The sequence below is a fragment of the Fusarium graminearum genome, chromosome 3 (assembly GCF_000240135.3).
Source record: "Fusarium graminearum PH-1 chromosome 3, whole genome shotgun sequence".
In the NCBI taxonomy this organism is placed as follows: Eukaryota; Fungi; Ascomycota; class Sordariomycetes; order Hypocreales; family Nectriaceae; genus Fusarium; species Fusarium graminearum.
The window spans coordinates 2,753,998-2,780,833 of NC_026476.1; the positions used below are offsets into that span (position 1 = coordinate 2,753,998).

A 26,836-nucleotide genomic window follows, 5' to 3' on the forward strand; every position below is an offset into this window, starting at 1 on the left:
ATGAGAAAAAAACGCATCCTGTTATTATGATGACGTTTTCTGAATATATGTTGACCTTCCGTATTCTGTCTTGAGACCAAGTGCTTCACGCCGCCCCTTAATATTTTAGACATACATTCCTTCAAACTATCTTCGGCGGTACTTTGCCTCTTTTTACCCTCATGCAGTTTGCATGTAAGAAAAGCAGAATGATGCAGACTTCTTCTTGTTGCCAGCTGTCATACTGTTTGTAGTTTCTCGATCAGCTCCATTCATTTAGACATCCAAGAATCCGTTTCTACAGAACAGTCAGTAGGAAAATGTTATCACCATACTGGTGTTCCCTCGCTACCCATGCTAAGTCTACTTGCACTGGCTTGCCCGTTTGCAAGTAAACGGAAGATAAACGAACCAGATGTATTTGTGTAAGCAAGCCGACATATTGAGAAAGAAAAAAAAAGACACGATAGCTGCGCGAAGAAGATGCAAATACAGTCTCCCTACTTCGGATACTTAATTTTTAAAATCTTCTCATCCTTTATCCCGTTAGTGGTTGAGCTGCCTGCACCTGCCTCTTTGGCGAGGAAAGAAGGAGGTTGCTCTTACTTCTGCCTTGACACTGCCAGTAGCTGCCAGCGATAAACCGTCACCTCGCCTTTCTACTTTCCAACCCCAACAACCACTTTTCATCCTGCACATAAACTCAATTGGTGACACTAACTTCTGCCGCATTTTTGACCCTGAAAGAAACATCACATCTTGGTACTCTCTCTCTTGCGACGATAAGTCGTCCTCAGTGACGAATTGTCCCGACTCAAAATGACGAACCGCAAGCTCAAAGGCCCATCGCATTTTTGCGAATGGGTAGTTGGAACAACAATCGAATCTGCCCTTCGTCCCATCCCCAGCCCCAAGCCTAAGCCCCCCAAGAACAGGAAACGAGAAGTAGTGCGCGTTCAAGTTACTACTGACGACGAGTCTGAGGAAGACACCGTCAGAATCACCTACCCTCGCACAGGACGCAGCATTCCCCCCTCTCCCCCTGACCCCGAGCCAGAAGCTGAAGCTGAAGCTGAATCTGAGCCTGAACCCGAGCCCGTTCCTATTGTTACCGAAGCCAAGACTGTGATCAAGAAAGTCCGCTTCGAAGATGGCCCCATTAAATCCGCTTTGAAGCAAACCGTCATCACAACCCCAGTTGAGTCTTCTGATGAAACATCCGAGTCTGGTACAGAGTCTGAATCTGAGCCCGCGTCAGACTCCAGTCAGTCCGACACCCTGTCAAGTTCTGATGCAACAGATTCTGACCCTGAAAATTCAGATATCTCTGCCAAACAGAGGAACAAGAGAAGAAGAAAGAGACAGAGGCAAAAACAGAAACAGAAGCAAATTGAGGCTGATTCTGAAAGCGACTGGGACTCGGATCCAGACCCGACTTGTAAGTGTCACAGATGCGTCAAGGGTCGAGAGATATTGAGGAGGATAGGCAAGAAAAAGAGCAAGGAACATACACCTCCCCCTAGCCCAGAGACATCTGAATCAGAAGAACAAGAACCCCCCAAGCGCAAACCGAGATCTGGAAAGAACAGGAAGAAGGGCGTAAAGAAGGTAAAGGAGCCGGAGCCAGACTCAGACGCCTCTGATTCTGCCAAGGACACTTCGGAATCGGAGCCTGAGACACCACCACCGAAGAAACAGAAGAAAGCAAACAAGAAACAAAAGCAGGGCAAGCAAAAGGGCAAAAAGAATCAAGATCCAGCGCCTGAGCATGAAACATCAGAATCCGAACCAGATCCCCTTCAGAAAAACAAGAAGCAGCAGCAAAAGGCAAACGCCAAAAAGGGTGGCAAAAAGGCCAAAAAGCTGGAACCTGAACCGGAACCTGAAGAAGCTAACGGCGAAACTTCTGAGTCGGCCAACGGAACAGAAGACGAAGCCGAGCCAGAGGAGGAGAAGTCTAAGCAACAAAATAAAGGCAAGCAGAAGAACAAAAACAAACAGCCAGACAAGGCAAACAGCCAGTCGAAAAAGAACAAGAAGAAGCAAAAGGCTAAAAAAGAGACGAATAAAGAGCCAGAACCCCCCGGAGAACCAGAAGCTGAAGAACAGGCTGCGGAGGCAACCAAGGAACAAGACCAAGGCAAGTCAGGAAAAATGACAATGAAAGAAAAGGGGCAACCCAAATTCAAGGATGGAGTCAAGAAGGGCAATTATCCCGAAGGACTTCCAGGCCCTCACATGCGTCGCCCACAGCTGATCGAACCGATTCGGGCGCAAGTGGTTCAGACGGAACGCGTGATCGAAACCCCTGAAGACCCGGCACCAAATGCTTACTACGATTCAGAACACAATATCATGCGAGTCTACCATGGTCCTGTCTATGGTAACCATCAAAGCAATGCCCTCTACCCTGAGCGCAACGGCTCACATCGCCCCTTACCTATGGGAATGCCTCACCCTATGCAGAACCCCTACTACTATGGCTTCAACAACCCCAAGGAATACCCCAACTACTCGCATATGTCGCCATATCATCAGCACTACGCAGGTGTCCCACCCCCAGAGGCATACCCCCATGTTCCAATCACCCAAACAATGCCCCCTCCTCCCTGGTATGGCATGGCAGGACCTCCAGGACCTTTCCCAGCCCCAGTCAACTACCAAGAAAAGACCGCTCCTGCCTCCAGCAAGGACAAGGCCAGCCAGAACAACAACGTTGGGCCGCCAAGCCTCACAGTAAGTATTAATAGTAGTGATAGACAGCACCAGAACCGGACTTAACACATAAATCAGGGAAAGGACAACCCGTATTTGCCCAAGAGAAACAAATCCCAGTTCAGCGCATGGGGCAGCCAAGGAGCTCGAACTGCCTCCAAGGAACATAGCCAGCCAGCGGGTTCAGTCAGAGCAGCGTCGAACAATTGGGGTGGTAGCAACAATAACGATCAAGGAAATACTTGGAACGATGGAGCCGGTGATACTCAGAATGGCCAGAGTAGCTGGGATGCTGCTGGCCAAGATAACAACAACAGCAATAACGGAAATGACAAAGGTGGTAGCGGTGGTGGCGACGACCAAAATGGTGTTTGGGGGACCAGCACCAACGACAACCAAGCACCTATCGACTGGGGCAACGGCGACACTCAAGAGACGACTCAGAATCAAGAATGGGGCACTGGCTCGAACAAAAGCAATGAGACTGTTCGTAAGGCTGGAGACCACTGGGGCAATGATACTTATCCAGGTGCTAGCGGCGACTGGGACCAGCCAAAAGATGGTGTGAGCAGTGTTGGGCAAGGTGCAGACAACAATGTTGGTGTTTTGGCAGCGGATGATGCCAACGGAAACGGAAATGAAAGCGGAAATGGGAACGATAATGAGCCGCCTGTTTCTACAGCAGGAGACGGCGGAGCCGACAATGTCATGCCAGGTACTTGGGTCGAAACACCATCTCTCACTGTTGGACCTGATTGGGGCGATGCCACTGCAGCACAGGAGACGAATGGAGCGGCTGATCATTGGTAAAGAGCAATTTCATGATAGAAAATATCTACAGATGGGAACATGGTATCCGCAAAATCAAGGATGCTATGACTAAATGCCTCCTATCCACCCACGCATCTTTGTAGATATCAGAAAACTTGACTGCCGCCCCAATCCTGGGCGTGAAAACAAGGACAAAGTATTCTAGACCTTTATAGACTAAACTGATGGACTCATTTTGTTTTCCGCAGTCAATTCTCTCTTCTAGTCCTTCGTAATGCCCAAACACGTAACACGTTGCAAGCGTTTCTCATGTAACATGCGTTGCGATACCATGATACAAATCAAGTCGCCCTAACTATCTTCGCGTCGGGATGGTCCTGTCTGTGTCAGAAGTGGGATGGTATCAACTCCGCAGACCGCTTTGTTTCTCGTACAGCGATTGTGCAATGACGCAGAAAAGTACGAGGACGAATTGCAGAACCATGCCGAGAGAGAGATAGTAGGGCAGTGATTGTCAATCAGAGGATGGTGCAGCCGTGGTAAGACCTGGACGGCCGTCAATCAGCTTTGTCCTGGAAAGGGAGACGTCGTTTTAGCCTGAGAGACCGAGAACGACGACGAGCAGACGCTCACTGGAAGGAGTTGCAACGTGAAAATGGTGTCAAGGAGTAAATAGGTTAAAAAAAAGGTGAACTGTGTAATTGGATTTCACTTACCATCGGGCCATCTGCCATTCCACAATCCATATACAGCAGATTTTGAGACGCTCACGTACACTGGATGTTCCGAGGAGTCGATATTTCTCAATGTCCTTGACTGGTAGTATGCTAGCAAACCACCAAGGGAAGATGGCAGGATCTTCTGGACATTCGCCATATATAGTCAACATTCGTTCTGCCAACCACGGTACACTTTGCTGACGCATTCGAGCGACAAAGGATGAGGCAAAATGCATTAAACTTTGTGTTGACATTATATCGATGTCGGCCACCGATGTCGGCATATGTGGACTGGATGAACTTGAGCGCGGCAATGGCGATGTTGGCTCTGTAGATTCTTTGTCACCCTCCAGCATTGGTCCTTGGTTAGATTCTAACTCCATTGGACTTGCTTCAGCTGCCTCGGCAGCTTCTTCATCCTCGAGACTGACATCATCAACACGTTCAGTTTTGCCGACCATGTATCCGTCAAGGAAGTCGTGTTCCAGAACACGGAAGCGCGATAGACCAACTGTCTCTATGAGACTCCGGCCGTCTGAATAAAATTGGACGTTGACAATCCTGAGTAAGGTGCCCAATTCGTGGAAATCACTGTCCCCAGGAAATTGTCGTCGTTTTGGTATCACCATACCAAACGTGCGGTGCCCTTCCTCCATCGCTCTTCGGATCATGAGTCTATATCGTGGTTCAAAGATGTGTAAGAACGTCGGCATATGAGGAAACGACAACGTGCAAATAAAGAGTGAAGTATCGTGATCTTGCATTTGTGCAGCACGTTCCGCATCCAATGCTTCTTTCCGCGCGTTGACTTCCTCCAGCCAAAACGTTTCGATGATTCTCTTGATAGTTTGATTGGGTGGCGACAAAATCTGATTAAGTAGAGGGCTGATGGCTAGTGGACGACGGCATATCGGGCAATACCGTGAATAGTCGAGGATACGATGTAAACAGGACCGACAGAAAGTGTGCCCGCATGTGGTTGTGAGAGGATCGTAGAAAAGCGCATAACAGACTTGACAGTCCATCTCAGCGCGAGTAGCATCTTGTGCCTTTCGAACGAGGCCTGTGTCATCGGTATCGGGGGGTGGTGACGGGGTGGCCGAAATGATCTCGTCATAGTCAATATCAGCCTCGTAAGACAAATCACCCTCTTCTGCCAAGCGATATGTTGCTATGACCTTTCCACCTGGTATAACTTTTGAATATGCCCCATCATCATTCCGCATGGAGGCAACGCCCGCAGCAGCCCATGGATCTTGCCACATGACTCTTGTTGACACCTCAGCAGTAGAAGACTCGTGCCTGAAACGCTCGATTTCCTCCCTCACATGTTGAGCTGTTTTGTTGAGAACCACGTCGACAGCGCAATCGTTAAGAGCATGGTCTTTCCCACAGTCCTCGAATGGACATCGAAATCCGCGAAGTCGATCGCGAGCTGCAGGGTACGTTATGTTGGCGCGTAGATGAGTGTCTGGCAGACAGCGCCGGCACATGCTTTTGCCGCATGGTAGACTTATAGGCTCGGCCAGGGGTAACGAACAAATCTGACATTGAAAGAGGCGGACAAAATCTCGGGGTGCAACATCGCGATGGCGTGAACCTGGAGTAGGTGATTGCGATTGTGTTACTTGCTGTGGCTGCCGGTCTGAGCCCGGGGTTTCGCTGTCGGAATCGGTAGGCAGGTCGGAGGGTCGCGGCCCTTGAAGACCGGGACCAGAGGCAGAGTCGGTCGCAGAGTGTTGCGACGTATTGTTTGAGGACATGAACGTCTATAGATTGGGCGTGTATCGATAAGCGAAGAAGAATGAAAATTAGATTGGGTATGATATCGTATTTTCGATTTTATCGCTCTTCTCCTGTCGCAACGGTTGTCGAAACTCTCTAACAAGGTGCGATCCCGTATGCCGTCGCAAGTTGTGTGGGAAAGCGCAGAGCGATACAATACTGGTGTTGCTTTTTTGATGAAATAAAAACCTGATATCCAAAACTTTATGCGATATCTTTTCCAATTTATGAGCTGCTATATGGTCGTGTTCGCTGGTTTTGTTGTTGAAGACGAGAGTTGCAGTCTTCTTGGCGTAGCCTTTGAAACCGTGTCGAGGGCATGAAGGTGGATGCGAATGTGTCCAGATGACGAGGACAAGCCGGATTCAAGATATACATGGATTCTATAGAACTGTGAGATTACAAAATTCGTATCGCGAGTAGGATGTGAAGCATTTTCGTAGAATGAGATCGGAGTGAGTAATAGGAGGAAGGATGTTGATGTAGTATATAAAGATGAAGTAGGGTATGAATTTGGTGGGGGGAGTTATGAGAAAGTAGTTCCAAGATGTCATAGGTTTTAATATGATGGGAATCAGTTTAAACGGCTGCCGAAGTCGAATCCACTTGTTTTACCAGGGTTCAGGGGAGACGGACTGGGGCTCCGACGGATCCTAGAGAGCTCGAAATATATGTATACCAGGAGAATGGACGGGCAATAATGACCGTCTAAGGAGGGGTGGAAGAATGAAAAAGAAGACGGCGCTTTCCCTTTCAAATAGTCCAGTCCAGTAGGAATGAGAAGAAGAAGAAAAGAACAGAATAGGATAGGACGGGGCGCGTTGAAGAAGATGAGGTGCAGCAAGGATAGATAGAGATCGTCATACAACCAAGACAACTTACCAATCCGGGACAGCTTTGTAGGGTTGTAGAGGAAGAGGATGTGAGATGCACACGCCGTACCATACAATTGAGGACGGGATGGGGAAAGAACAAGTGGAGAGTTATTTGGGTGCTAAGTTCTAGGAGCTAGAGTCTCTGGCAGGTACCGAATACATTAAATTGCTAGTAGACTGCTTTTGACAACTGGGTGGGAAATGTTGTAGATTTTCCAACTTTTAGTCTGTCTAGTACAATCAAGAAGAGGGTCCATTCATACCCTCACATGGGACTTGGGAGGACCCTGCGTTATGAGAGGTACTAAACCATCACCATTTAACACCAGGGTTCACTCCCTTTCGACTAAATATTCCAGTTCAGTGAGATTAGTACTGGAGAGAAACGCAATCGATGCTAGTTCATGCTCTTGGTGATACACAACCTTTGCCCTTCCCGTCTTACAAAAAAAAGTATGACGCTGGCAGGCCAGGGTTCTCGACTCATGACGTCGAACCCAGATTCAGCCCAACAGCCTCTCCAATACACTGGTACCTACTTATGTAGGTATGTATATATTCTCAACGGCCGAGACGCCGCAAACATAGACTTTGTTGGCTTGCCCGTTGTCAAGGCATTCACCCTTTGGAGAGAGGACTGTCGGTATCTCTTGGGGTTAGATATCCCTGTTGCCAACCTACGGGGATAGAGAGTAAACCTAAAAATAATAATCAAATCCATCTGCAGAAACCTCCCCAGCCGCAATCAATACGTAACTCAGAGGGATGCGATGGGCCGGGTGGGATAAGAAACCCCAAAACCTGGTAGAGACAAAAAGAACAGCAGGAACTTTTCCTTCAAAGAAATCGTAGTGCAACGCAATGCAACACGAACGTTGAATGCTGCATTTCACTCAGCGCAAGCAATGACCAATGGCCGTAGGCGGAGACCAGCGTCCATCCATCGCAGATCGTGATGCAGAAACAGGGCCAAGCAAGGCCTTCCAAGGCATGTAGATGGTACTCGATCAAGACAAATGCTCTCCTCTTTTTTTTTTTGCGCAATCACCTCACAGTCTCTTTCACAGGGACCCTAGTTTGGGGTTCGCTTGTCTTGTCCATTGCCGATCTCTGATCTCTTGTCCGTTCTTTTCTGTTACTTGACGCAGAATACGATTTTGGGATTTCTTTTTTGGGGGTGGTTGGAGCACCCGGGAAAAGAAGGGTTCGCCGTTCCGTGTCGCAAAAAAAGGGGTCTCGAGGTCCTCGAGGCTGATGGCGCTGGTGTTTTGACGATCCAGATGGCGCTGGACGTGCAACGGCCATCGGAGCAAGCAGTCGGCGCATCGAAGCTACTTAAGAAAGTGGTTAACAAGGGGGAGAATCCACCCGCCATCAGCAAAGGACAACGGGCTGGCAACATCCGAGACAGCTAGAAAACTGCGATGGACCAATTCAGCAAGGCTGCACTTGGACTGGGTTAGAGCCCTGTCTAGCGACTCGTCTGGCGTATGCACTGTAAGACAGCTAGGTGACCAAAACCCCAAGAATCCAGGGTCAGAAGAGGCTCAAAAAGAGTCGTTGGCGTCATATGACAAGCACGTTTCCTGGTGACAACCAGACGAACAGGGATGTCGATAGCGACGGGGGATCCATGATGATAGTCATGGGTACGACGCGCCAAATCAACAGAAACCAACTATCCTTGATTCTTTCAAACTATTATGCTGTACTGCAGATCTCTTCGCCGTCGTCTTGTTGTTCTTTTTGCCATCCCAAAAGAACCAAAGACGCTGGACCAAAGTTTGGATCTGAGATCTCATCTCATCTACAATTAACTTCAGTGACAGGTACGAAACAGCGGCGTTGACCAAGTTGGACAGGATCTAATCTACGCATCATCGTTCTCCCAAGCCTTACCCGCATCGCCCAATGAGTCCAGGGTGTGGCGGCCCGGATCGAGATGCGGCCAATACAATTCCAATGATTCCGCAGAGCTATCCTAACAAGCTTGACAGTTGTTCTTGTTCTTATTCTTGCTCTCGTTCTTGTCGCACAATGCTTTCCAGGTACTTGGGCTGCATGGTGACTAACTAAAAGGAAACTCTACACTTAACCTGACCGCATGCGTAGCAACGGGAATCTCATCTCGATTTGAGCCTTCAAACATCACGTTGACTCTTCAGCTGTTTGCCTTGTGACCAACCATTTCGGCACATCATGAGTTCGTTGATTCAGCTTGCACCTGTCTCTTGGAATGTCTACACAAGAAGGACCCTGTTGTTGATGACGCTTAGTTATTAAACATCGTACAGCACGCCCCTCTTCCTCATTCAAAACAGTTTAGTTCAGTTCGCATTCGCCAATGTTCTACATGTTCTAGACCATCTCCAACTTGTTGGTTCCCGGATTGGGATTGCTTCTTTGGAGGAGAGAGAACCCTTGCCAAAGTCAGGAATAGATGACGAGTCGCCCAGCCCAACACCACATCACATCACACAACGCAGCTATTCTACGAGAACATTCTCCTGCTTAGTCAAGATAACTACTTCTAATCCACAATGGTTAGAAACAGCTGCCAAGAGAAAGTGTTTTTGTCACGCGAGCATTATAATGGTTGTCCAATAGCGAGCCTCATCTAATTCAAGCTCAAGTTCAAGCTCCAGGACCCTGAATCTTTAGTTGAGCCTCCCCCACATCATGATCTTCTCGAGGGTTTATCGATTACTTATTCATTGACGGCATAGTGTTAATTTGATATGCACTTGGTTTACCTAGGAAATAGTATGTTTTTTCTTCTTCTTCTTAAACCAGTGCATATTTCCCCCCTGTCATTTGTGATTTGCGGTAGATCTTTTGTTTGTTCACGGTATTACACATTGCTTTCCCCTTACACTATCACATGTCAATATTTTCCCGCTGTTATCATTGTCTTTGCTTGAGCTTGAGCTTGAGCTTGAGCAGCTTACTTTTCCCCCAATTGTCATAGCAGCTAAAACTGATCTGTGCGCATGTTTCATGGGAAGCTTCCCCGCTTAGGTACTGGCGATAGCTTCGACTCGTCCCCAAACGAACTTCTAGAACCACCGATCGATACTTTTCACCTCTTCCTTTTTATGCAGTCAGACAACCATCTGAATATCAAAATGACACATCAGAAGCCTCTCTTGGCAGTTAACCAGTTCGAGACGATCAATTGGTAGCTGAGACAGCCTAAAACTTCAGCTTTTCTTGTTGGTGGTAGGATTCTGACGAGATACATGACTCCAAAAAAGCCACAGGGCGAGGGGTTTCCCCTGGCGTTGCTCGGCATGGTACTGGTGCAGGAGGTGCCTCGATCGCCAACGCAATTCGATCTGATTTGTGTGAAAGAAGCAATTTGACATATGACAGTCAGGGCAAAACGATGCTTGCCTAGGTATGCAATGCAGCGGGGAAGCCGTTATTCCCCCTGGCGACACTGACGTTGATGCTTCGTTTATGATTTCTCTTCCCCTCTTTTTTTCGTAAAGTCGACCAAACTCAACTCTACTTTATTGACTTTAATCCTACTCTCCTTATTAAACATTGCTTCTGTTCACTGCTGAATCAACATCAAATTATATCCGCTCTACGCATCGTACAGCCATCGTGCCTTCCAACACCGAGATCCCCAGCAAGGAGCACCGTGAAAACATCACTGCCCGTTTCTCCGACCTCATTTCGGCCATCGAGTCTCACAAAAGCTGGACTCCTCCCAATGTCGACCGCAGCCTCTTCCACGTCTGGGACTTTGTCAAGAGATCTCACTATATCATGACCGAGTTAGACAACATGGTCGCTGGCCGCCCACTAAAGCATCCTGATCAGATCCCTAAGAACGACGGCAGTAAGTCAATACTGGGCTAATATCTCTGTGAGCCATACATTGACATCTGCAATTAGCCAGCACAGGTCCCGCAGCAGCCGCTGCCTCTTTCCATGACGTCCTTACACGTACCATCATGATCAACCAGAGCATTCAAGATCCCCGCATGCTTGTCATGATGGGCATGTCCAACGCCGACTTCGGTCCTGCCATCAAAGAAAAGTCAGTAGCCGTGATGAAGGCTCTCACAGATTCTACAGAGAATCAGCCTTCATCTTGATTCAGTACACAAATGACGTTGTGCCCACCGTACTTGCGTCACGCGACAATCTTCGGGCTCTGACAGGGTTGATGATGATGGAGCAAAGTGCGGACAGAGTTTCGGTATATGAACATCAGAAAAGTAAAATCCTGCAAAACAAAAACAAGAGAATCAAAGCATTAAAAACGGAAATCCGTAATGAATTATAGACTTAAATTAAGGGACACCTCCTGAACGCAGTTTATACCACAACGTGGCGACAGCTCACCATTTATCGTTGGTAAATTCAAGCAAGTGATGGAAGAACAGCAACATGTGCAGTGCCACACGTATACCAAGTACACAATGTGGTTTTTCACCCATCTGCCAAAACCCTGTATTCCGTATTTCGGTTCCATGGCAAATACCATGTCATCACAGTTCTAACGCCTTAATATACAAAATGCCGTTATATCCAATCTCAAGGACTATATCCAGTCCTCCTTTTCCAAATAACCCAAGGACCTAGACCTGGGGAGTAATTTTCCACGAATGCCAGCTACACGCCGAACTAACAACACGCATACATCATGTAACGAGATATATGTTATTCGCTGTGCATCATCTTACACCAGCCCAACGACCCTTTGCTGTGGCAGATGGGCCAAGAGTGAGTCGACGACCAATGTTACCAAAGCAGACGCAGCTACAAAAGAGAACACTGAGCATCCACATGCCGGTCTCGAGTGTTTCCTGGTGTGCGAATCCACCAAGAATAGGCACGACTTCATCCTGAGATGGCGTCGTGGCATTCACCAGCTGTCTGAACGGAGCGTGAGCGGGCGCTGGCATCATGTCAGGGTTGATACCAAGAAGAATCATTGATCCTGCCAAGCCAACAGCAGTTGAAAGGAAGAATCCGGGCTTGGAACGGTCAATAAGCCACCACAAGAGAGGGTTGACCATTGCCAGTGTTAGTGATACTTGGAGAGTAGACGCCCAGGCCACCTTGCGCTGCGAGTTGTTAGTTACACTCATACACGTGATTGCTTGTTGGTTGACTTACAATGGCAAAGACGATGCCTACAAAGGCACCAATGGCTCGAATTGCAATCGCCCAGTCAGTGCCCGAATCATCATCCTTCGCTGGAGCATTCTCAGCCACAGCTTCATCCTCCTTTTCGCCAAACGAATCCTCCCAGACTCGATCGAACCAAGGAAACAGCGCTCCCAGTGCAACACCAGCGAGACCCCAAAATGATAAGTGGGCCCAATTATACGTGGAACCTGCTTGACTATCCGAGTCACTGTTGAAGCGCGACGTGACTAACACGCCGTAACCAACACCAAGAACGAAAAGTAGCAGTCCTCTCATAACCAAAGCGCCAGCCGAAGGGGAGGTATTCACAGGCATAGGAGGTGCTTGGGAGCGGATAGACGATCGACGACGGATTTGATGTGAGCGATCTTTCATAAAGTCGAACGTGGCATCGTCGAGGCCGGGTCGCTTTATGGGAGTCTGAGCACCTGTACCCCATGGCGTATCAAGTTCATCGCGATCGGCAAAGACGCGGTCGCGCGAGGAGGAGGATGTGGTAGGAGAGTATATGCCGAAGAGTGTTGAAGACGTCAAGTTCATGAACGACTGTGGTCTGCTCAAGGTTGAGTTCCCAGGTTCGGGCGTTGGCTGCAAGAAGCGCGCAATGTTGGCGTCTTGAGCTGGAGCGGGCGTTGGGGGAGATGAGTTCTCGCTCGGAGGTGTAGGAGTTGTCAGATTGAGGTCGAAAGGTCTTCGAGGGACGGGGCGGATAAGAGGAGGTCCGTCGTCAGCCATTGTGTGTGTGTATGTATGTATGTTTGAAGTCTCAAATTTTCTATAACCAAGCAGTTAGAAATCGGATTCAACAAATTGATATCTGGGTGGATAGCATGGAATGGAAATTGAGGCCCAGGTTCTAGACTCCTCCCAGTTCAGCTGAACCTGCAAGTCTCAATATCATGCAATGCAGTGTCACTTTACTCACATTCTCGATCCCAAGAGACAATTGTACGTTGCAGCCTTGAGAATTTCAATACAGGGCGAAAAAGGGATTGCCTGTCAAAAGTTCAAGTTGTTGGGGTATTTCAAGGCTTTACAACCCTGTCTGTCTACTTTCACGACTCAAGCAAATGAGCACGGATAAAAATAGGAAACTCAAACCAGGATGTCGGCAACCGAGTAAGCAATTGGGTGTGGACGGGAAGAGATTGGAAAGGATAACAGAAGAAGTTGGTTGAGTTCTGCAGATTGAGGCGTTGACGGTCTGAGATATATCAAGATTGAATTGACTCGAGTGGCAAGGATTGGCGAGAGGAGGTATATGAGAGGCAAGTAAATAATGAGACAAGAGTAAAATATTAAGCCTTAAAGCTCAGCTAGTAAGCAGTCTGTTATATAGGTAGAGATTGAAGGGTAAAGAAGAAGAGAAAAAAGAAGAGACGGCACAGTTGTAATGTATGTACCTACCAAGCTCAAGCTAATGTACGGCAACGTTCTTCACATGCTCACAAGACATGGAAAACATGACAAGAGACGCACGACTAGTCGTCTGAGGGTCCCAGGAATTACGTAGATATGCCCCATTGACCTCCACTGCAGGAGAGAACCCAACCCTTGTCCCTGGGGGACGAATTGGATCCCCGCTGTTTTTATTCAACATGTCACTGAGACAGGGTCAGTGCTTATTGTCGTTTTTAGCAAACAGTTTTTTGATGAGAGTAGATGAAAGAAGAATGAATTACCTTGGTTACCTAGGTAGGTTACAATTAGTCTAATGAGCAACCAACAACTAAATACTGTCTGTCAGTCTTTAGAATCCTTCGCTTGTATTAGATACGGACCCCATTCTCGATCAACATGCATCCGTCCAATCGCGTACATTACCCCACATTCAGGATGTCTCGAGCTCGAATTCGAGACTCCGTGGTTGGTCAGTTGTATTGACTTTCTGTCTTTGACTTGCATTTACGACCCCTCGTGATACAATGTTGTACCTTTTGCCGGGCCTAGGCACGTTCCCGTTGAAGAATGAGGAGACAACAATAACAGCCTGTTGGTCAAAGAGACCCACGAGAGTTGCTAAACATTATAGGTACATCAACAGAAAGACTGTTTTTTATACATCACATATCTGGCCCCTCATCTCATTTTCTAATCTGGTCTTACTGCAGCGAGTCTCACTCACAGTCCACCATGTGGGTCGTCGCATGCTTCAATTTACATGTGATACTGGGCGCATAAAAAGCTGACAGTCACCGCAGTCACCATCTTATCGTCACCAAATACTAGGTATTCATACATTAAGTAGTTTATATTTAACCAAAAACGTCAACAACCAGCCAGCCACATGCATACAGACATACATCCGTCATCCTAAAGCTTTAGAACTAACCTCCATTTTAATCCTCTTCGCTATCGCTTCCCTCGTCCTCGTCCTCGTCCTCCAGCTCATCCTCGCTGTCCTCAACGCCATCAGGCCGGGGTATCATCATAAATCCCGTCATGCAGGTGATCCTGTTTTGCGTTTCATATGTCCCCAACAATTCTCCCTTGGCCTCAACCTCCTCACTCTTGCTGTTACCCTGCAATTCCGAGACTCCCACTCGCCACACACGGACCCGTCCATCACTGCTTCCACCAGCCACGTACAGCGTCGAGGCGTCCTCCGCACTCGGCACCACCACAAAGTCCTTAATGCGGCCCTGAACTCCGTCTGACTTGCCGCCGAGCTGACCCACCAACTTGGCCGTTGGAAGCTTCTTATCCTCCGAGTCAGTTTTTGTGAGATCCGAATCCTTGGTGGAGAAGAAGAGGATGCGGCCGTCCTCCGTGGCGACAGCCAACAGCGTCGCATCCCCCTCCTTATCCAATGCAACATAAAAGAATTGATGCACCTTTGTTCGGATTGATCCCATTATCCTGCATTTGGGCACACTGTCCATGCCAAATGCAATAACATCCCGATCAAATCCAACAGCGAATTCATCCGCTCCATCAACGTTTCCCCAAACAACTCTTCGTCCCTCGCCAGTAGAGTGCTTTCCTTCACCAGCCTCCAGCAGGATGTCCTTGCCAAAGTTCAGCACTCCAGCCTTCTTGCCAGTGACCAGGTTCCATAATCGCATTGAACGCTCGCCCTTGCTGACAGTGATCATAAGCTTCATACTGGGGTGGATAGCAAAGTCGTTGACACCGGACGGTGTACCGCCAAAGGGTGCTGTATCACCGCTGGGGCGGCCTAGGGGTTTGGCGATAGGTGCCTTGATGTTGCTGAGCAGGGACCAGTCTCGGGTTCGCGTGACCGCAATCGTAGAATCTTCGCTTGACGATAGCAGCTTCGATCTTGTAGGGAAGCAGAGAGATGTGACCGTTGAAGAGTGGTGAAGCAGCGTGCCGACCTCTCGGTTCTTGGAGTTCTCGAGGATCGGTCGTGGTGCCACCTTGGCCATAAGCTCCTGGTTCTTTCGGCTTGGGGGATGCGCCGATAGGTTGTAAACATTCACGCGCTCATCGGTGGCACCAGAAGCAAGCATGACCTTTTGTGTCTGTCCAGGGACGGGCGCTGAGATGGGCGACACAGCGACGCAACGGATGGCCGAAGTATGAGCATTGAAAAGAAAGGTATCGGCAAATTGAGCCTTTTCCTTGCCTCCGACTGTCACCGTCAACCCATGAAGAATTCGATCGTATGAGCCGACAACGATTTGAATTGTCTCGGGCACATTCGAGGTGGTCTTGGTGACGGTGGTGGTAGTGGTAGTGGTAGTGGTAGTGGTAGTCTTCTTCGCAGGCGCGGAAGCCTTTTCCTTCACAGGCTTTTCCTTGAGAACCTTGGTGCCCTTGACCTTCTTCGTGATGACAGAAGGCTCATAAGCGGCTCTCTGTGCGACGGCTTGTCTCTTGCGCTTGGCCATTTTTTTTGTATTTGTTTTGATGTTTGGTAGTCGTTGCAGAAAGCTTTCAGTCCAATTTACTACGAGCCTTGCCTGTACTGGAGAAAAAAATGTTGGAAGATAAGATAAGGGTGGGGATCGGCCCCACCACATGTCCGACCGGTCTAGGCTCGTCCGACTGATTGACAGATTGAAGATTGAGTGACTGAAGTATGTTGAACGCTATGCGCTGAGTATATTCAAATGTACTTGTAAATGTACATGTAATGCAATATGGCAATTCTAGATACCTTCACCATTGTCTATTTACCGGCTGGATCCTCCATTCTGTCCACCGATCTCCCGCTCGACCATCTCAATCGAGCCTAGGTCGGGAAACCTCTTGGAAAAGTCCTGTAGATAATCATCCTTCTCTTGAGCTGTCATCTCCAGCACTTGCCTCCCGGGGCTGTCCATGCTGATGAGATCCTCTGACGCTGTTTGGGCACGAGTTGGCTTTTGAGGCGATACCGGCCTCTGACCAGTTGGGATACTGTTGAGATGCACCGGCTTCTTCGGAGCTGGAGGCTTCATTGGAGGCTTTGATGCTAGAGCTGCAGGCGCCGATGCTGTTGAGGAAGGGCTGAGGGCTTGAGAAGCATCACCTCGTGTCTTTGTCACATTCAACGGCTTCTTCGGTACTCCTGGGAGAGGCTTCTCGGACTTGTCGCCAGGCTCAGGAGTGTCAGTATACTTCCCATAACCTTGAGCAGTCCTTTGAACGTTGGCTGGTTTTTGTTCCTCGCTCAAAAGGCTCTGAACTCGATTTTGGATACTGACAGCACGCGAGACTCCTCCGATACTCTTTGGAGGAACTGGTGGTCCGCGCTGTCCTGCAGCTACCCGCTTTCGATATTCAGCTTGCGCTGCTTCCACCCGCTGCTCCTCTTCTAAAAGCTTCAAACGCTCCATCTCGCGCCTCATTTCAGGTGTCACACGGTCCTCATCCTCGTGGACATGGCCATCGTCACTGCGCCCGTCAGTTGCCTCGGAGCCAGCAATGGGAGTTAGATCGCGGTGTGACTCTCTTTCTGGCGACGGAACTCTTCCATTGTTAGGGGAGCTGCCCTCAAAGAGCTTAAATGCGTCTCCAAATTTACCAGCGAGAATGTTCTTATTACCTGACAGTGAAGTCAAGCTGGAACGCTTGCCAGCCTTGGCTCGCTCCGAGTCCTCCAGACTCCTCAAGAAGTCCATATCGCTCGATGCGCGCGGCTCGTCTGCAGGCTCCTGATAAGGAGATGAGCCCCGAGGCGGTCGGCTCGAGGAACGCGATGCAGCCTCTCTCTCGCGCAGGAAATCAAGAGTTGTGCCCTCGAGATTAGTGCTAGCGGGTCGGGGCCGTGACAGAGCTGATTGGGCTGACGGAGCTGGCGAAGCACGAGCTGATGGGTCCAGGAGATCAATGCGAGGACGACCACCTTCGAGAGACGGCCTAGATGAAGACGGCTGATGTTCATGGCCAGGTTGCTGGTAAGATGGGATTCTTTGCATGAAAGAAGGGCGGGATTCTTCCGCGGTCCATTGTCCTGCGCTTTGCTCAGGCTGCCTTGTAGCGCTACTAGCTCGAGCATGATCGTGAGCATCGTGGCGAACAGGCTGCTCCACCTCTTGGCCAAATCTCTCTGGTGGCGGCGTTGAGGTCATTGTACCGGTAGAGACATATCGCGAGCTAGATTGAGAAGAAATAGCCTGCAATTCGGGGTTGTTGCTAATAATGGACTGTGCCCTGCTGATGTCGGGTCTGCTTGGTGCAGATAAAGTCTTTGTCAGTGAAGGCTCAAGAGGAGGTGAGCCGAGGGCGGCTTTGTGTCCAACAGGAGTGACAGAGTGCGTTCTAGACACTGGCTTTAGGCGAGGAGAGTCAGTCGGGGGAGTTGCGAAGGCCTCCTCGGCTAATTTCGCAGTCACTCTGTCGTTCAGATCTGATGATGCGTTTACTGGCGAGATTGGCGAGGAAACATCAAAATCGAACTTGCTTCCCTGGTCATGCAGCAACGAAAACTGGTCAAGTGTGGGGAACCGAGACGACAGCTCATCGATTCCCTTTGAAGCAGCCTTTGCATCCAGGGCCGCGAAAGGATCTCCCCCTGCCTTTCGCATAGGAGAAGCTTCCGGTTTCTGGGATACATTGCCTGGGGCTGGAGAAGCAGCCGGTCGACCTCTCCTCATGGGAACAACATCGGGGATGACCTGTTTCTTAGGTTCGACTCGTTCGAAAACGGCGCCCACGGCTGGCGCTTGGTCCGGTTTCTGAGCCATGTGATGCGGGCTGTCAGTTCTAGCGTGGGGTTGGGAACGGCCGCTATAGATCTGCGAATTGTCAATATGGGCTCATTTGTTCAAGAGGAGACACCTACATCGTGAACAGGAACATCGCGCCCTTGCATTGCGCATCCTTCCTTTAGCACTTGATAAACGTTTGGCCGATCCTGTAAGTTTTCTCTCAGCATTGAAGCTAAATTCGCGTTAGTCTTTATAAAACGTTCCAGGGCCAACGAGCAGTACCTATCAATTTCTTGAGCCTGTCAGAGAAGACAGGATGACTAGGGAATCGGTAGCTGGCGTTTAAAATCGCCAATTGGCCCTGGTCCTCGAAAGGTGTAGTATAGTAGCATAGCTTGTACAGCAAGACGCCCAATGCCCATATATCAGACTTTTCGTTTATAGGTTGCTTGCGGTATACATCAATCATCTCGGGACTCCTGTACTGCATCGTGGTGTGTTTCTGGATGTCCTCGTCCACAAGGCGGCACTCAGTAACGGTGGTGGGGGCGGGTTGAGGCGACGCTGCTGAACCAAAATCGCAAAGCTTAAATCGTTTCGAAGTTCCTCTGGCGGTAATGAGAACATTTTCGACTTTAATATCGCGATGCAGCAGTGGTGGTTTTAGGTAGTGCATACAGGCGAGACCCTCAGCGATGTCGGTGAAGATGTTGAGGATCTCGGGCTCGGTAAGGCGGTGTTGTAGCCTGGTGTTCATAAAATCGATCAAGCCACCGCCATCGCAAAACTCCATGAGCAGAAAAACTTCATAACCCCCTCCTTGAAGTTCAGAAGCATGCGAGTCGATATATGTAACGATCGGTCGGTGGCCCTTGAGGCGCTTCATTGTTTCAACCTCGGTGCGCATGCCCCGCAGAGTATCCTTATCGGGCACCGCAACTCGCTTCAGGACAGCTTGATCAGTGCCGTCAACAGGCTTAGCCAACTTGACGAGGTATACATGGGCGAAGCCTCCTTCAGAAAGATATTTTTGAATCACCACACGGTGGCTGCCAACCTGAATCTTGGTGCCTGGCGCGAAGGTACCAGCAGGAGCGACTCCAGGAACAACTACGGGGGCGGAACCGTAAGGAGCATGATGGTGTTTGTTGGCCAACATGTGCGCAGGAGGGTACTGGCCGTGCGAGGCCATCGTGGGCGGAAGTGTCGAGACGTTTGGACGATGACAGTTGAGGAGTGATTCGAAGTTGAGGGAGATGACGGCAACCCCGTCCGTGAGGGAGGGAGCAGGCAAGCTAGAGCCAAGAAGCCAAGAGAGAAAGAGCAATGGCGGTCGAAAAAGGGGTCCAAGTAGTTGAAGATTGGAGTAGAATAAATGGCAAAGCTCAAGATTCAAGTCATCTGGATCAAGCACACAGGATCAAATCAAGCAATAGAGCAATTCAAAGCGGGCGCATGGTCGAGTTGATGCAAAAACACATGGCCCCTTGGCAAGATGTTGGAGGTTGCAGGCCTGACCTGCCTATCATACCCAGGTGGGTATACTGGAGTTAGGTCCATAGGTTCGCTGCTCAGTGGCTTGAGCTTAGCCTCCCCGGATCGAGCACTCCACTGTTGGTGAGCATTCCATTGATCCAAGGGATGTTTAGACGAGACGGAGAATTATCGGTAAATCTTTATTTGGTAATGTAAACAGACGAACTATCTGTAGTTGGATTCTTTACTTTGTTTGCTTTGTACCTAGATTAAAGTAAAAGTAGCACGTGGTTGCAGTTGGAGCATGACTTTAAATTTGGTCAATGTCTTGGATCTGACAATGGCTTAGGCTCATCAAGTTTTGTGACGGATAATGTCATTGCTGGTATGCTAGACCGATGTTTCATCCACCTGACCTGATCTGACCTGACCTGACTGATCAATGTTTCGTTTCGTCTTTACACATCACTACAGCGGGTGAGCGGGTCAACGATGAGTTGTTCAACGGAGTACTTTAAATTTTCTGCAGCCATCAACTTTCGACCTCGAGATTCGACAATTCGCTTCAGTAGCGAATAGGGAGTTGTCGAGAATGCGGCTCTCTGCAGAATGGGCCATTGACACGTCGGTACTGCACTAATAAATACCGCAACGAGGTCCAGAAAGGAACGAATAAATAGCTGTGTGCAGTGAAGAGTAGGGTAACAATGAAGGGTAAATCTTAGTGTTGAGCCTGTGGTGCTTTACCAATTTGTACATTGTTTTGTTGGGCATTAGTTGTGAATCTATACTCGGCTTTGCGTCTACCCTGTATAATAACATATGGAGATGCTTCTGTTCTTACAACTAGGTATATGCTGATTGTAAATATGATAGTAACGATGTAGATTTATAGCATAAAACACTCTCCTCGAGATATATTAGATCTCTAATACCCTTAAACCTCCCGTGCAGTCTTGGTGGGAAACATGACAAAGTCAAGCCCCATGTTGGATGAACCCCAAGTAGGTATGAAGTTTGAGCTTGCCATTAACGAACGATGCGATTTGATTTAGGTCAAATCAGCATCTTCCATTCGTTACTACCTCAGCTTTGACTTGGGTAAGTATTTGAAGTGGCTCATTAAAATTACACAGATGCAAGGATCATCATTTCATCATTTCATCGTTGCACCCGTTCACCCGTTCACCCATTGTGTATTGAAACCAATAAGCTACCGCCAACGCATCTATTCTTAGCAAAATGCGTGATTGCAGATCTTCAACAATGGGAATAAAAAAGACTCGACCGAGAGGACAAGAAAATGATTCGATGGCAAGCTTCTAGAATGCATGTGCTGTAACATTACATTACAGTAGACTCAAGTCTAGAGAAGAGAGGCTGTGGTTAGACTTATTCCGGGAAGCCAGTCCTCCACCGGTTCGTGAGCAGGGGTCAACCTGCAACCACTCAAGTGGTTCGTCAAAACTACGTCATTGTTTCTATGGAGTGATCTGATGTTCTCATCTCAGCCTTTTTTGTCTTTTGCCTTTGTCTTTTTTGGCTCACTTTTAGCCCGCGACATCGGGCGTCCCGTCTGTACTAAGAGAGGCAAAGTTTATTCCCATCAGCAGCCACAAACGGCAGGGAAAAAGACAATACTTTTACGGTACTTGATTCTGATATGAGCTTGTGAAGTTTGTAGGCAGTATATGTCAAGTCATTCTTCTCGCACCATGATATCGACAGTTTCCGAATTGTGCAAACTACTGCTACGCTAGAATACCCTGCAGCATGATGATTCTGATCCTGTACTGTCTTGTATTGTAATTGAGTCGAATATCCCATGTGGGTTCCAGCTGACCTCTCTCGGAGGTCACGGCACTAGAGAGTTCAGGTCTACTGACTGCGCAGACGTGCGTTCATGTGCCGAGAAGGATAGGATCACTTATTGATCTGTGAGTAATTATTTCCAGTGCCTGAGACGCGTACGGGGCGTTTCTGGAACCTTTGACCTGGTAATGTAACCATGGCATATTAGAGTTTATAACAACGTGGCCGCGCTCTTTGTTCAAGCCTGATTTCTGCTTTTCTTTCTCAACCGTTTTCACTCTACTGTCTGGTACACACCCTCCAATAATTCAACAGATATCACGCACTTTTCATACCAAAAATTCAAAATGCCTGCCTCAACATCTTCTCGAATGCAAATGCCCCGTGAGCCGGCTCCCGTAGCTTTCGCTGCCGAACGAACCAGCATTGAACAGCCGGTACGTGGAACCATTAACCCTCCGGCTCGATCGGATTCCTTCAAACATGCCATTTTCTCTCATCCCAAGCATGAGTCTGAACCGCAATCTAAACATTTACTGACTGATCTCAATAGCGCCCGATTCAACCCATGACCATGGAACAACCTGAACTGAGTATGCGAGGAGGCAAGGATGGCGGTGTAAGAACAACCAACCCTTCAATGTTCTACCAGCAAACAACTGACACTTTTCATAGGCCATTTGCTGTGGAATTTGCGCTGGTCTATGTTGTTTTGAGTGCCTAGACTGCTGCTGTTAATGAAACTTCATGACCAAAGATGGAGGGTATAGAGTATAGCTCTGGCGTTCAGATATAATACTGGGAGGATTTATCAAAGGGATACATACAATCATTGGCTAATGATGTAACGAACTATTTACGTTCTGTTTATATCTAATAATTACTATACCATGGATGTTTTGTTTGACCATCTTCATCATGACAAGTCTGCACTCTCAAGGTCGAGTCATCTTTGCTCTAGACAACCACCTCTCCCAGCCGCTTTACCACATTTTCATAAAAGGCCATTGATAGTTTCTCAGCAACTTCATCCTGCGTCTCATCATCGCCTTCTCCAAGTCCCAACTCTCTGCCCCCGGCCAGACATTTCCTTGTCGCATCCTCAAACCTCTCTCCCATATCAGCACCGACAGCTGCAACTCTATCCTCTTTCAACAGAGCTTCTCGAATGCTGCGTATAACATCTGGCCGTCCGCGCGCACGTTGTATATTAATGCGCAAAATATCTTCGATAGGCTGCCAGTGCGCCAGTTCGGCCATGATGACGCCCAGGCTGTAAACATCGAAGCTTTTCTTTGACCGCTCCCTGTCCCGTCGGCGATTCGACTGCGCGTTTGGGTGTCTGTACAGGTCGTGCTCTGCATCATCTCCTGGCGCATCAGTCATCTCGTCTGAGCCACCTGGGCGGGAGAAGTCAAAGCCCGAAAGGAAGGGCTTTCGATAATCCACACTTCCGTCGCGTGCCCGAAAGAACAACAGATTATGGCTGCGAAGACCTTTGTGTAGCCAATGGACAGCGTGGAGGTAGAGAAGACAGTTGCTGAGGGCATGCGCAACGTGAACTCGTTCTGTAACGCGCGGTTTGCGGATATTGGGATCTTGGAGAAGCTCACGAAGCGACACAGGCGGCAGTGAAACATGCAAGTTATCATCAGACGGACGTTCAAAGATGAGGCCGAGCCGGCGGTCAAGAATGTCGACATCGTCCTCTGCAACGTTTGGATCGGCCTTGTCGAAGAACCCAAGACAATGAGGAGTTCGGAAGGCCTCGGGCTTTGGACTGTGATTTAAGAGGGCGGCCAATTTGCGGACTCGTTCGATTATGTCGGCCTTGGAGAGAGAACCTGGCTGTGTGTCTGCGTTTTCGTAGTCTTTCCACTCGATCCAAACCTTCTTCTTACCTTGAGCTGTTTTCATCAATGCTTCACATCTTGGCTCTTCTGATTCATCAACCTCGGGATCCAACTCGATGAGATACCGCGGAACAAACAGATTCCGTTGATGGCCAGGTTTTGCAAGGTCCAGGAACTTGGCAGCAGCTTCATCGATGACTGATGGATTATTTGACTTTGGGTCAATAGTCTCGTTGAACGCTTTGAACTTGGCAAGTCTTGATAACTGTCTTAGTGCGTCAGCATTGGCTTCCCTCTCCAGCTTGGACATCTGTGAAGGCCCCCCTGGCGAGTTTGCGTCGAGCTGGGACTTGAGAGCCAACACGAGATGACTCAGATCGGCGATCTTGTGATGGAGTAACAGGACCCCACGGTTTGTGTCTTGCACGGTGTTGCGAATCTCAACTTGCAAGGAGTGGTCAAGGATATTCGTCATGTTATCATTAAGAAGTGAGAACTTGGCCAGAAGCTTCTCAAATCCTTGCTTGTCAAACGAACTCCATCGCAGCCTAGTGAGGCTATCAGAGGACTTGGTTTTGAGTTCAGACATAGCCTTTTTGATAAAATTTCTTTTCTTCTCAGTCATGGGGTAGTTTGATAACTTGGCATCTTTCTCTGGAGCCTCCAAAGTACCATCCTTATCCACCACAACAGAGAGGTTGTTATGTTTCTTCTGGTACTCGGTAAACTCATTGAACAGACACTGAATCTGGACAAGCAGATCGATCACGGTCTGACGATGAAGGTCAAACACATTGGAGTTGAGGACCTTTTCCTGGTTCTTGGCATCGAGATCTAGCAGGCCAGAAGCCTCACTCCAGCAAAATAGACGCTGCTGCTCCATCCTGAGGCGCAGGTTGAGATATTTGCAGTCATCATCATAGCCCAAAGCCGTGATAAGAAGCTGTATCCCTGGCTCAAGGTCAACGCTGAGTATGATTGACCGGGCCGAGAATTATACCTTGAATACACCCTGTATAGACTTGCAAGCTGATGGAAGCGACTCCCAGCGCCAAGCCGGCAAGAGATATAGGATCCATTACGGCTAAACCTGTTCTATGTTCTCTGCTGCAGCTTATTCTCAGATCTTGTCCCGGAGCAAGGACGAAGCGGGAGGCTGTGCAGCTGAACGAGGCGCAAGCAAAGCGGCAGAAGTGAATGCCGCTGTGATGAGATATCTAGAGGTTGCCAATTTCGGACTAGCTACTAAGGTGCAGTGAAGAGAGGGGTGATAATCACACATGTACGGTAGTAGGTACGGAAGTACTGCAAGTAGCAGGTCCTAATGTATTGGCTGATAATAGAAACCCCGCTGGCTGGAAATTGTTTTTCCTTCATCCTTGACATCATCAGGAACAAACAGAAGCAAAAGGAAGGAATTGTTAGCTAGAACGCCAAGTTGCGTACTATTATTCTTGTAACAGAGTTGATAATTTCAACGGCTTGCATGCATTGAGCGAGCGTTCAAGGGCCAAAGTTCGCAGTTCGGTATCATGAGAAAAAAGAAGAAGCATACCCAATTGTTGCGCAACGCTAACCAATTTAGAAAGGTGGGTAAAGACTAAACATAACAGTATCCGTAATCAACAGCCCTTCATTGTTTCTCAGTAAGCCATCCCGGGTACGTTGCCCGCCAAGCTGTCAAGGCTGTGGGCGTGGCACACGATATGCGGGCCGCAATTACTCTTTTTGTGTATTTGTATTTCAAGTATTGGCTCGGGACGAGTCAGGAAATGCTAGAAAAGTGGCCCGAATTGAGTTGTGCGGCATTGATTTGCCGGCATGCACATGTAAGTAAGCGAATTCTTTCATCACAACCGTTTATTTCCCACGATACAACATGCCGGTGGCTTATTCGGCTAGGAAACACTTGGCAGGAGCTTGGACCTGTCAAGGGAACTTCAGCTTCTTGTTCCAAGCGGCCGACCATTGATCCCTCGACGGGCGGCCGACCGTTGAGTACAAACAGAGTTGTCACTTTTAACGCTAACACCCTTTAAACATTTGTCATGCCTACATAGTACGCACGAGAGGCCAGGAAATAATCGGAACTGACATGTCTCCAGTCTCTCGGTACACTAGGAGCAGCGCTTGAGCCTTGACCTTGGACTGTATTCTGACTACCGGACCACGATCTAAAAGGCCACGAGGTTGGTTGGCCTATCACTAACATAGACTGTAGTCCCTTAACGCCCGCACCGAGACCGGCTTCAAGTCAGTCGGTTTCCGTCTGTCTGTCTGTATTTATCAGAATATCATCGAGGAATCGACTGACTACAAACACCCCTCATGTCTTTGTAATGCAATTGAAACCTGGCTAGCCTCAAAACTGTCTCCCAAGGCTAGAATATCTGTGTGACGCAGAGGAGAGAGTCTCTATCCGCCATTTTGTGACAGCTTATTGGCCAAGACAAAGGTTTCACTGCAAATGGCAGTCGGTGGTGTTTTCTGTATCAACCCCTGTCAACGCACAGAGCTACGGCGATAACCGATGCCATGTTCAGTTCTGTTTGACTCACGTGATATCACTCCGCATGGATGGCGCATACGAAAACAATCAAGTTGTATGGATAAGGGGATGGGGATTTGGAATCTGTACGCAGCCAAGAATTCAGCCCAGTCTTTCAGTCACCCCAGATTGCCACGAGCACGGGCAGGCTCCACGCTAGACACGGGTGGGATGGAAATTTAACTAACCCCTGTTCCCGCTAGTTAGGGCTGAAGTCGGAACCTTGCAAGATGTATACTTGGTTTGTAATGGACGGGGATTCCTAAAAGAGATGCTGTACCACATGCCTAACTTATCCTCAGGCTTCACTTCACATATCGTACAGAACCCATGTCGTCAGAGTGGCCCAGTAGCATACATACCTACTAGGTACCTAATTGGAGACGTAGACCACTCACTGACCAAGGGTCGTATTATTGCGTTGCCTTGCAGGACATGTGCCTCCATGGAGGGTTGCTCTATCATAAGCAATCCCCATGGCACTCAAGCCCACTGCCGTGCCTTATTTTCTGGAAACCCAAGAGAATACATAATGAATGGATCATCCTGGAACATTCTATTCTCCCGTCAAAATGCTGCTATTATTATTATATCGTTATAGAACTAGTGAATTTAACTGTTTAAACATAGTACCAGCAACACAGTAAGCAGTTTAGTCCCCTTCCCAAGTGCCGGGGCTGTCACTCACGCCCTGCGTCCCAAAGTCTCAACTCACCCGCCGGCTTATATTCTAAACTTGGACTTGTCTATTACTGAGAAACAAGCCACTTTTATCAGTCTCCACGACGTCTATATCTTTCGATATGAGTACTAACACTTCACGAACTCATGCCTCCTCCTCTTCCCCTCCATCCTTCTACTCTACGCCCCCATACGCTCTATACTCTTACACAAACAAGAAGGCTCCTCGCAGCTGGCCCTCACCTACCATGAGCTCTTTGAATTCTTTCCAGCAAGCCATTCTGAATAACAGCAGAGAGGATGCCTTTTCCGGACCTGAAGAGTTGTCTTCCAACTCAAATTCTCCTAGCTCTACCGC

The 26,836-nt window shown here is 48.5% G+C and overlaps 10 protein-coding genes across 10 annotated transcripts; 4 read left to right on the plus strand and 6 right to left on the minus strand.

The window, feature by feature from the left end:
• Window positions 1-798: 798 nt before the first annotated feature.
• On the plus strand, window positions 799-3,504 carry FGSG_05581 (uncharacterized protein; the record flags this gene model as incomplete). The annotated part of the gene is made up of 3 exons (XM_011325832.1): window positions 799-1,243; window positions 1,301-2,715; window positions 2,773-3,504. 3 exons carry the CDS (start codon window positions 799-801, stop codon window positions 3,502-3,504), a joined length of 2,592 nt encoding a protein of 863 aa, XP_011324134.1.
• A 475-nt stretch (window positions 3,505-3,979) lies between these two features.
• FGSG_05582 (uncharacterized protein) lies at window positions 3,980-5,947 on the minus strand (the record flags this gene model as incomplete). The annotated part of the gene is made up of 3 exons (XM_011325833.1): window positions 3,980-4,037; window positions 4,182-4,992; window positions 5,194-5,947. 3 exons carry the CDS (start codon window positions 5,945-5,947, stop codon window positions 3,980-3,982), a joined length of 1,623 nt encoding a protein of 540 aa, XP_011324135.1.
• A 4,136-nt stretch (window positions 5,948-10,083) lies between these two features.
• Window positions 10,084-10,950, plus strand: FGSG_05583 (uncharacterized protein; the record flags this gene model as incomplete). Its single annotated transcript, XM_011325834.1, has 3 exons — window positions 10,084-10,186; window positions 10,449-10,691; window positions 10,748-10,950. The coding sequence occupies 3 exons, from the start codon at window positions 10,084-10,086 to the stop codon at window positions 10,948-10,950; spliced, it is 549 nt and encodes a 182-aa protein (XP_011324136.1).
• A 371-nt stretch (window positions 10,951-11,321) lies between these two features.
• FGSG_05584 (uncharacterized protein) lies at window positions 11,322-12,781 on the minus strand. Its single transcript, XM_011325835.1, has 2 exons — window positions 11,978-12,781; window positions 11,322-11,925 (listed from the first exon to the last, which is right to left on the minus strand). Exons 1-2 carry the CDS (start codon window positions 12,743-12,745, stop codon window positions 11,533-11,535), a joined length of 1,161 nt encoding a protein of 386 aa, XP_011324137.1. The 5' UTR covers window positions 12,746-12,781; the 3' UTR covers window positions 11,322-11,532.
• Window positions 12,782-14,221: 1,440 nt separating this feature from the next.
• Window positions 14,222-15,864, minus strand: FGSG_05585 (uncharacterized protein; the record flags this gene model as incomplete). The annotated part of the gene is made up of 1 exon (XM_011325836.1): window positions 14,222-15,864. One exon carries the CDS (start codon window positions 15,862-15,864, stop codon window positions 14,350-14,352), a length of 1,515 nt encoding a protein of 504 aa, XP_011324138.1. The 3' UTR covers window positions 14,222-14,349.
• Window positions 15,865-16,149: 285 nt separating this feature from the next.
• FGSG_05586 (uncharacterized protein) lies at window positions 16,150-19,300 on the minus strand (the record flags this gene model as incomplete). The annotated part of the gene is made up of 3 exons (XM_011325837.1): window positions 16,150-18,195; window positions 18,243-18,340; window positions 18,391-19,300. The coding sequence occupies 3 exons, from the start codon at window positions 19,298-19,300 to the stop codon at window positions 16,150-16,152; spliced, it is 3,054 nt and encodes a 1,017-aa protein (XP_011324139.1).
• A 2,443-nt stretch (window positions 19,301-21,743) lies between these two features.
• Window positions 21,744-22,112, plus strand: FGSG_12760 (uncharacterized protein; the record flags this gene model as incomplete). The annotated part of the gene is made up of 3 exons (XM_011325838.1): window positions 21,744-21,833; window positions 21,950-21,989; window positions 22,072-22,112. The coding sequence occupies 3 exons, from the start codon at window positions 21,744-21,746 to the stop codon at window positions 22,110-22,112; spliced, it is 171 nt and encodes a 56-aa protein (XP_011324140.1).
• Window positions 22,113-22,905: 793 nt separating this feature from the next.
• Window positions 22,906-23,031, plus strand: FGSG_12761 (uncharacterized protein; the record flags this gene model as incomplete). Its single annotated transcript, XM_011325839.1, has 1 exon — window positions 22,906-23,031. The coding sequence occupies one exon, from the start codon at window positions 22,906-22,908 to the stop codon at window positions 23,029-23,031; it is 126 nt and encodes a 41-aa protein (XP_011324141.1).
• Window positions 23,032-23,293: 262 nt separating this feature from the next.
• Window positions 23,294-24,328, minus strand: FGSG_05587 (uncharacterized protein; the record flags this gene model as incomplete). Its single annotated transcript, XM_011325840.1, has 3 exons — window positions 23,294-23,303; window positions 23,387-24,192; window positions 24,272-24,328. The coding sequence occupies 3 exons, from the start codon at window positions 24,326-24,328 to the stop codon at window positions 23,294-23,296; spliced, it is 873 nt and encodes a 290-aa protein (XP_011324142.1).
• A 956-nt stretch (window positions 24,329-25,284) lies between these two features.
• Window positions 25,285-26,275, minus strand: FGSG_12762 (uncharacterized protein; the record flags this gene model as incomplete). Its single annotated transcript, XM_011325841.1, is given in 6 exon segments — window positions 25,285-25,454; window positions 25,460-25,526; window positions 25,838-25,881; window positions 25,986-26,105; window positions 26,160-26,170; window positions 26,196-26,275. Coding segments are annotated over 6 exon segments (492 nt in total).
• Between the last annotated feature and the right edge of the window lie 561 nt (window positions 26,276-26,836).